We start from the raw sequence: 9,743 nt of genomic DNA, 5'->3' as shown, positions 1-9,743 counted from the left end.
TACTCCAGAGAACCAGAGGTGTGAGCAGTATTCAAGGTTGGGGTGAACTGTGGATTTACGCAGTAGCACAATGACATTTTCTACTTTCTTCTCAAATTCCTTTCCTAATGATTCCCAACTCTGCACCATTTCTGACTATGCCTGAGCACTGAGATGATGTTTTCATGGGCCCTTCTATTCTGATCCTTGAGGCTTGTTCCTGTAACGGTCAAGAGGCCATGTAAATTCACGTGAAGTTAGGAGACTTTCACTTGCTGTGTGCATTACTTTAAATTATCTGTCTGAATTTCTTCTGACACTTGGTTGTTTTTTCAGGTCCTTCAACCATTTCCTACAACCTGTACTCATCTTTACTCCGCCAAATAACTCTCTGATAAGCCAATTTTCTCACTGACCATCTGATGTCTTTCCTGGGGCATCTATGAACACACTGAATGGAATCAATTTCAGCCCAGTTCCCCGTAGAGCTCCCCCGGGAACCATTCTCCCCTAAAAGAATTAATGTTTACCCCTATCCTGCATTTGCTATCTGGCAATCAGTTCTTTATTCAGTATAACATTTTTCCCCCTGTTCCATTGCTTTAGTTCCTTAAAATACTTTAGTTAAGGATTTCACCAGAAGCTGATGAGAAATTCAAGTAGATTGTATCAATTAGATTACTCTTATCTCCATGCTTGCTGACCCCTTGAAAAATTCATTAGAGGTTTACAAAACAGGATTTTCTTTTACGTAATCTGTGCTACTCTTCCCAAATGGGTCATATTGATCCACACGGGCTCTCATTCTATCCTTTATTACAAACCCTACTTAACTGCCCACTGCAGATGTCTGCCTTACAAGCCAGTAATTTCCTACTCTCTGCATGGAAATCAGGGTAGGAGTGCAATATGGTTGCTTAAATCTTGAACTGAGATCCTTCTCTTCCCTTCCCTTCTCCCTTTTCCTTCCCTGCCTCAGGTTTCTTTGTTGTGCTTTTTTTTTAAACCTGAACAGGAAGGCACTGTCCAAGTTGGTGTCATGAGAAGAAATTTAACAAGTGGCAGTATGCTCATAGCAGTTTTTAATCTTAAAAGCACTGCAGGCTTTTATCTAACACAATTCACTCACCTAACACAAGCATCAGAGTAAATATGAAATCAGATGAGCTGGATATCTCTGCATTTGATGTTCAACTTTCATTATTTTTTTTCTGTCAGATACTTGACCTGAGTTAGATGCAGTAATAGACATCTATCAGGTTTCAGTCAACACAAACAAGCTAGAAGTCATGTTTCCTCAGTTCCAACAGCCATAGGCTTTTGCACCAAGAGGAAGGAGAGGAAGGGCTAACTGTACCTCAAAGCCCATTTTTGTTTCTGAATTTAAAGCAAATTATTCTGCTTCATAATCCCGCTGGACGTGTTTGCCCATAAGCAAAGATGGACATTAAGCAACTCCTCTGTTTGAACCTCTTGTGCCTGCAGAGCCACATCTGACAGTCACATGCATTTGGACTGTTCTTTCAAAATTTGGCCCCCCTTTTCCTCCATATTCAGATCTGATCTGTAAGTACATCATATTCTACATTGTTCCTTCCCAGATATTATAAAAAGCTGTTCTGTTCCTCAGAACAAGGTCTCTCATGTGATCAGTGCAAAGTACTTGTATTCAAATCTCATACCTCTGGGACTTCTGCTTTCCAGAGAACGTTCTGCCAACTATGGAAACAGGAGGGTCAGCAACTACTGATCAATAGACAATGGATTTATACTTGTCAATGTCTAGAGCTGACTAGTTGCTTTTTGCAGCCTAGGATTGTTTTTAGGATATCACATTTGCGCAGTACTGTATTTTCCTTAATATTTCGGGCCTTTTACAATCACTCACTTTTTAATTTGGTGTTTGTGTACTTAATCTTATGAACTCCTGAACAGTGCTTTCTATTTAGCAAAGACCCAACTTTCTGCTACTGAACCAGCAGCATTAAACCAGAATGGAAACTGGGCATTAGAGGGTGTATTAATTGATTATTGTTGTCACTGATATTATAAATGGAAAAGACATAACTAATTAAAAAATAGATCCAAGAAATTAAGAACTGCTGATTTTTATGGTTCTCGTTGTGGAACAGAAGTGGTCACAAGTTGTAGCTACAGATGCATAAGATACATTAAAATGTGTTGACTAAATCTCATACGTATTTTAGTTTAGTTCTTATTTCAGTCGCTCATTGAAATCGCCTGTTGTGGATCAAAGCATCGGATTCTCATCTGCCGACATTACGGGACCGGCCTCAGATCGAACAGGCAACAGACACACTGGCAACAAGCTATTTATAAAACATACGGTTGCTGTGATGTGCCACAGGAATTTAAGCACGCCAGATAATCTTCCCCCAGGGAACATGATAGGTAGGTTATTTAATATAGACTGATATTTTAGCATTCCCCAGATACTTCCATCGTGGTGTTTGTTATCAGGTGAACCTCTGCCTGTTACCGCTTCTTTTTCTCACAGAGTTTAGGAAAGCACTTGTGATTAGCAGATACAAGACAGGTGGGGAAGATAATGAGCTCTTATCAATTATCAGTCACGGCCTTTTCCTTCTCTCTCTGTGTGGCATGCCAAACCCTGTCTTCCCACTGCTCAAGCAATACTTAATTTTTGTATAAGGTAGAACTGGGATTGAACAGACCCCGTTGCTAGATATATGCCAGCCTATGAGGCCAAGGATTTCTGTAGGCTCTGACCCTTGTGGATAAAAAAGAGGTTGAAATCCAGGTATCCTGAGATCTGGGCGGGGGGGGGGGATGTTTTTGTTACCAGATAAAAGGGAAGTAGTCCCTTTGTGTGTGGGATCATGTGTGGACTGACTGTACCTGCTGATCAGATGTGGGGAGTGAGACAGGCAGAAAAACACCTGCTGTTGAGGTCGGTGCAGTTACCTGTACCCCCATTGTATCTATGACCTTTACCGGTGAGTTGGGTCCTTTTGTGCTGCAAGCCTCTCAGAGATGATCCCTGACCCAGAGCCTGTGCCAGCAGGCACCAGGCTGTGGATAGCGAGGCAAGTAATTTAATGAGGACTTTTACAGGATGCAGTGAAGTGATAGGACAGTCACAGGCAGCGCCACTTGAAAGTAAAGGCCAGCATGGGAAAAAAGCCCAAAGCCACCTTTTTGAATGCCTTTCAGGAAGGGAAGGAATGAGAACTGGAGCTCAACCTCTGGTACGGGATGAGGGTAGTAAGCAAATTGGAGTCAGATACAACTTTTTGACGAGTCTGAAAATGAGAAATGGTTTTACATCTATAAAACACAGGATGGAGAACCACTCAAAGGCAGAGATATTCCAAATGATGGTCTAAAAGTATGAGTTGTTTGTTGAGCACAAAGAAGAGGTTAACTGACCAAAGAAACTGCAAACAGGAGTTGACTGTAGATGTTTTGTAGGAGTGGACAGGTAGGAAAGGCTGTTTTTTAAGAAGTCAGAGAGACACATCAAGACGCAGCAGTCCTGGCCTGTATCTGGAATAGAGTGGCAAGCAGGACCAGGGAAGTGACTGTTCCATTATACTCAGCACTAGCGAGGCTGCACCTTGAGTGCTGTGTCCAGTTTTGGGCCCTTCACTACAAGAAGGAAGTTGAGATGCTGGAGCGTGTCCAGAGAAGGGTGATGAAGCTGGTGAAGGGTTTGGAGCAGCTGGGGCTTTTTAGCCTTAAGAAAAGGAGGCTGAGGGGAGACTTTATTGCTCTCTGCAACTGCCTGCTAGGAGGGTGTAGAGAGGTGAGAGTCTCTTCTCTCAGATTACAAGCAACAGGATGAAAGGAAATGTTTTAAAGTTTCATCAGGGAAGATTATATAGGTTAGATATCAGGAAGAATTTCTTTATTGAAAGAGTAGTGAAGTATTGGAACAGGCTGCCCAGGGAGGTGGTGGAGTCACCATCCCTGAAGGTATTTAAAAGGCATGTGGATGTTGTGCTTGAGGACATGGTCTAGAGCTGGACGAAGCAGGGTTAGGCTGGGGTTGGACTCGATGATCTCAAAGGTCTCTTCCAACCCAGGTGATTCTGTGATTCCATGTCTCTGTGTCTGGCGGGCCATAGCAATTAGGAGCAAGCCTACAAACCTCGCTGCTTTGAAAGGGTGCTGGCAGTTTTTTCTGAAGATGTTACTAACGGCGTCGTGTGCTTCCCACTCCCCCGAGATCTGACAGAAACTTCCTGGAGATGTCACACGGGGAAGGGAGGAAGGGAGGAAAACTGTGGCTGCCGAAGGCTGCTGACTGATCCACATCGTCATAACCCAGCTCCTTGGCATTAATAAAAGCCGCTAATTCGTGACTCTCTATTGGTTACCCCAAATGTCTCTCGCCGTTTGCCGCCGCGCCCTCGCCAGACCCACAAACACCGACTCGTGCAGCGCGGGGCGGCTTCCGACCCGAAGCCGTTTCCCTCACACTCCCGCCGGCCCCGCGCAGCGCGCGCGCGCACAGATAACGGCGGCACGCTCCCGCTGTCCGCGAGCCAGCTCCCCCGCCCGCGCGGGAGGAGGGGGCGTGGCCTGAAGAGCGGCACGCTCCGCGCGCCGCGGCCGCTCCGCCTTGTTCCGCCCGCGCATGCGCGGCCGGCCGGCCGGAAGGAAGCGGCGGGCGGGCGGAATGGCGATGGCGGAGAAGTTCGACTCCCTGGAGGAGCACCTGGAGAAGTTCGTGGAGAACATCCGGCAGCTCGGCATTATCGTCAGCGACTTCCAGCCCAGCAGCCAGACTGGCCTCAACCAGAAACTGTGAGGGGCTTGCCGTTCCGCCACCCTCCTCCCTTGCCAGGCCGGGCGGCGGGGCCCTGCCTGCCGCTCCCCACCCCCGAGCCTGGTGCCTCAGGATACCGGCGGCCCTGGCCGGCGGTTCTGTCGCCCTTCCGCAGTAGCGAAGCGTTGAATGGGTCTCTGTCGCTGCGCTTCGTTTCGGTGGCCTGGCAGCCGGGGTTAGGGGTAGGGCAGTGCGGCCCTTTTTGGCTAAAACCGACCCGTCTTCTTCTTCACAGGAATTTCATGGTGACGGGCTTGCAGGATATCGACAAATGCCGGCAGCAGCTTCACGATATCAGCGTGCCCTTGGAAGTCTTTGAGTAAGTAACTCTGTGTCTGGAAGGGGAGGTGCTGTAGTCAGTGATTTGAGGTAGCGTGTCCTTGCAGTGCGGTGTTTTCACTGAGGACTGCTGGGTTCTTAAGCTCCGTCTTTGGAATGCTGCATGAGAATGTGAGCAGGCAGGAGTTATGACGTACTTTCTGCCTGTGAGGAGGTGGAAGGGTAAGAAACGTGACAAACTGATAAATTACACACTTGCTGTCAGATTTTTTTTTCTCCTTTGTTAATTTGCGTTGCCTGTAGGCAGTAATATGGATTCTGCTGAATCTGGTGATTCAGTAACCTTTCATTTTGGAAATATGCTTTTTGCACTGGGTTAGAATCAGGAAGTAGAGTTGCATGTGAAAATACATCTGGCAGGTAAATTGGATGTTTACTTTCAATTTCAGCAGTCTTCATGTTGGCAGAGAATTAGATCATTAAAAATAAAATCATGAATGGGGAGGGAGAACTATACAAGAAATACTTTATGATATAGTTGACAGGTTAACTTTCTAGTGTTTCTTATAAATACAGAGATGTCATTGGCTTGCTATATTCTGGTGTGTTACTGGCTATACAGGACTCTCTTAGCTGGGCTTTCACTCTGTCCGTAAATCTGTGATGTCGGTCTTAAGTGTTCTGCTTGCATTATTCAATGATGGCATTTCCCTTTGTCTGAGACGTATATTGCAAATCAAAAATACACTTATGTGTCTACCAATACAAGTGAGCTAATTTTTACTGTGGTATGCGTGTTTCTTCCTCATCCTTGAATTGCTGGGTGCCTCTTTCTGATGTGCTCACTGTTTGCCAACTAAGGTACTTCAAGGGTTACTGCCCTACCAGTTGCTTGGGAAAGGACCATCTTTCTTCATTCATGTGCCCTTATTGCGTATGAGGAGCTGGGTATTTATATTTTTGTTTGCCTTTTGTACCTTTTTAAAAGGAAACAACAATTTAAAACAGCATAGCAAGACAGCTGTTTGCTGGCCAAGGCCTAGTCCTCCTCTAACAGTCTTTTGAAAATGGCTGAACGAGGTGGTTTGACCCTAGCTGGAGGCCAGATGCCCACCAAAGCCACTCTCTCACTCCCTTCTCAGCTGGACAGGGGAGAAAATACATACTGAGAGGCTTAGGAGCCGAGGTAAGGACACAATTGGTGTCATGGGGAATACAGACTTAGCATTAAATAAAGGAGAGGAAACTTTGATTACACTGCACAGCAAGACCAGAGTCAGGTAATGAGAAGTGCGACCAGATCTCAAAGCTCCTCCTGCCCCACTCCTCCCGTCTTTGCAAACTCAACTTTATTCATGAACCCCTACAATTCTATGATTCTATGATTTATCTTCCTCCTTCTCCCCCCAGGTGTCACAGGGAGAGATGGGGATGGGGGTTTTGTTCAGTTCCTCACGAGCTGTTTTCCTTCTTAGCTGGGGAAGGGGGCATTCATTCCTCACACCTTTCTTCGGCTGCACTGTGGGGTCCCATCCATGGGAGACAGTCCTTCACCAACTTCTCCAACCTGAATCCTTTCCCATGGTGCTTCAGCTCTTCACCAGCTGCCCCAGTGTGGGTCACTGCTATGGGTGCAGTCATAAATCATAGAATGTCTCTCAAGTCCAGACTGGCTCCAGCCTGGTCCTCCACAGGGTCACAAGCCACACCCAGTAAACCTCCTCCACTGTGGTTTTCTCTGCGGGCTGCAGGAGAATCTCTCCAGCACCTGGGGTACCTGTTCCCCTTCCTTCTTCACTGGCTTTGGTGCCTGCATAGTTTCTTACATCTTCTCAGTCCCTTCTCTAGTAGCAAAAAGCATCTGCTTTCAGTTTTTTTTTTCTCCTAAATGAGATTCCCAGAGGCGCTGTGACCATCGCTGATGGGCTTGGCCTTGGTCGGTGGCAGATCTGGCCTTGAGCCCAGGTGATGTTTGCTCTGTCAGGCCTAGGGGAAGCTTCTGGCTTCTTCTTACAGAAGCCACCCCTGTAGCATCCCCCTTCCACCAGAACCCTGCCACATAAAAGCACAGCACTGAGTTAAACTGCACGTGTTGAGAAAATGCATGTTTCAGGTAACATCAGCAGCAAAAAGACAGCAGGTGAGTCGCTCTGTGCCGCAGAGAACGTGCTGCTTGGACTGTGACCATTCAGCTGGTGTCTCTTCTCCTTCCAGATACATCGATCAAGGCCGCAATCCTCAGCTCTACACTAAGGAGTGTCTGGAACGAGCCCTGGCTAAAAATGAGCAAGTAAAAGGGAAAATTGACACAATGAAGGTAAACATGGAACAGTGAAAGTACTGATGTCATAATGTCTTTCAGAAGGTTTTATTTTCTTGTACGCGGAGAGGGGGTCAGTATGTCAGTTACTGAAGTCTCTTACCAGGTGATTTGCATTAGGGATTGTTCTGCATCCCTGTATTTTAACTGATGCAAACACAGCCTGTTCTGGAAAACAAACTTGTAACTCACCCCACAACTGGAGGTGCAGTTCCCGCTATGATTTTATTTTGGTTGAAGGTGTATGTAGCATTACAGGTATTTTATTGTTTTGTTTTCATTTTGAATACTAATGAATACTTCACATTGTTACAGATCTGTAAGTGTGATGCGCATAAGCTTAGAAATGAGTAAAACAGAAGGGGTATTTCTTCTGTCTTGAATAGATCGTAGTGTGTTGAATTGTCAAATGTGCTGTATGAGCATGAATTAATCTTTATAAAATAACTTGGATATTCTGAAGTTGTTCTTTCATCTAGTTTGAACCTAAACATTCTGCTACACACTGTCACTGCTGGAATTACTGCCAAAAAAATAAAATCAGAAAAGGAAGTTCAGTGAGATATGAGAAGGGAATCTGTGTTTCAGAACATTCTTTGCCTCAACTTAATATTAATGTGGTGGGTAGCAGATTGTGTTGCAGAATGTGGAGGTGTCTCTGTATGTTGTAAGTTTTTTTTTCTTCAGATGTGATCTGTGCTTGTGGAAGTTGTTGGAAGAATGACATATTTCTAAGCCAGGTGTGAGTCCCTTTTTGGGAGGTGGGGGGCGGATTCCATATTGAATCAAGAGGACGTGGCCCTTTTTCAGCTTTGCATTAATAAGATCAAACAGATTTAGATGCACCAGAGTTTGCCAGAGAGGTCCAACTACTTTTTATGTCTTGGGTGAAAATGCTACTTAATTTGTGGGGAAACTAAAAAGTTTTAGTTTTCCTGGTGCTTTCCTAGCAGGTTTCACTTGAGCATTTTCTGTGTATTTTATAAACATAGGTTTCTGTGGGTTTTGCATGTAGTTTTGGGGTATTTTTGGGTACTACTGGAATGTAGACCTGTGTTGTATGCAAACGTTTCTGTTCAGCGCATGAGATTGCTTGATGAAGTTCAAATAAGTGATGCAGATAACATACATACATTTTTTTTTTCTTTTTCCAGAAATTTAAAAGTCTGTTAATTCAAGAACTGACAAAGGTGTTTCCAGAAGACATGGCAAAGTACAAAGCTATCAGAGGAGAAGATCCTCCTCCTTAAGGTGGCCTGTGATAACTCTAAGAAACGTCAACTCCGTCAACTGGCACCACTCTTTATAGAAAGATTGATTGATGAGGGGGGGAATCCAAGCCTTCGTAACAACTGTACTAAAAATGGCAGCAATGGACTGCAAAGGAGCCTTGAGGATTGGTGGTGGTTCTGGTCTAAAAGCCACTGAATCTCCCTGAAGATTCTTACTCAAACATTGCAGTTGAATCTTCCTGTGGTAATCTCTTTCTCCTTTCCTGAAAGGTTTTGGAGAGGTAATTAACTGCAGGTCATGGATACACAGCTTTTCCCACAAAGTGCATTTCCAGAGCAGAGTGTCATGGGTTTTGTCTTCTCAAAAGCGTGCTTCAGGATTGTGGGCTTATCTCTTTTTTTTTTTTTTGTAAGATAAATGTATTTTTTATTTGTAAACTCTTTTTTTTATTACAATGCAAACAGTTGACTGCTTTAATCTTGCTAAATTCTACTGAACAGGAGCCTGTTGTGTTGTAATGAGCTGTGAGAGCTGCAGTGCAGGTGGCTGAGGATAGAGAAAGTGAGCGTGTTCGGGGCCTGGCTCCTCAACTGTGTTAATACTTTGTATAGTATTTAATGTAAGCTTTTCTTTTGATTCTCTTCACTTTCTGTAAGCAAGTTGTTGAATAAAAATTTGGAAAAAACACCCCTAAATTCTACCACTTTTCTGTTGTATGCTGCTCTCTGGACAATTAATGGTATGTCCTGGTTTTATCTAGGATAGAGTCAATTTTCTTCCTAGCAGGTGGTGTAGTGCCCTGTTTGGGAGTTAGGACCTTCGGAGGTTTTTAAGACTCTCCTGCCCTGGGCCCTAAGCAGCCTGGTCTGACTTAGCAGTTGGCTCTGCTTGGAGCAGGGCCCAGGCTGGGTGATCTCTAGAGGCTTTTCCCTATCAATACGTATCTGCAGCTCCGTGATTCAGATCACTTCTTGTTTGTGAGTACAGAAAGGCTGGGGGCTAAAATCCTGTCTTGAAGCAGGAGGAGAAGAAATAAGGTGACCAGCTTTGTGTTGATCAGATCAGAGCTAATGTCTTCTTTCTGTATTTATATTCTGTGCTATAGATACTCTGTAAAAA

At 44.8% G+C, this 9,743-nt stretch overlaps 1 protein-coding gene across 1 annotated transcript; it reads left to right on the top strand.

Moving 5' to 3' along the window:
• The first annotated feature begins 4,628 nt into the window (after positions 1 to 4,628).
• On the top strand, positions 4,629 to 9,428 carry MED10 (mediator complex subunit 10). Its single transcript, XM_084259986.1, has 4 exons — positions 4,629 to 4,770; positions 5,028 to 5,111; positions 7,286 to 7,388; positions 8,546 to 9,428. Exons 1-4 carry the CDS (start codon positions 4,643 to 4,645, stop codon positions 8,639 to 8,641), a joined length of 411 nt encoding a protein of 136 aa, XP_084116112.1. The 5' UTR covers positions 4,629 to 4,642; the 3' UTR covers positions 8,642 to 9,428.
• Positions 9,429 to 9,743: the final 315 nt, after the last annotated feature.

Source organism: Gallinula chloropus (genome assembly GCF_964237585.1).
Source record: "Gallinula chloropus genome assembly, chromosome: 2".
Lineage (NCBI taxonomy): Eukaryota > Metazoa > Chordata > Aves > Gruiformes > Rallidae > Gallinula > Gallinula chloropus.
The sequence above is the reverse complement of the archived record's forward strand: the minus strand, read 5'-3'. Positions and strand labels throughout refer to the sequence as shown.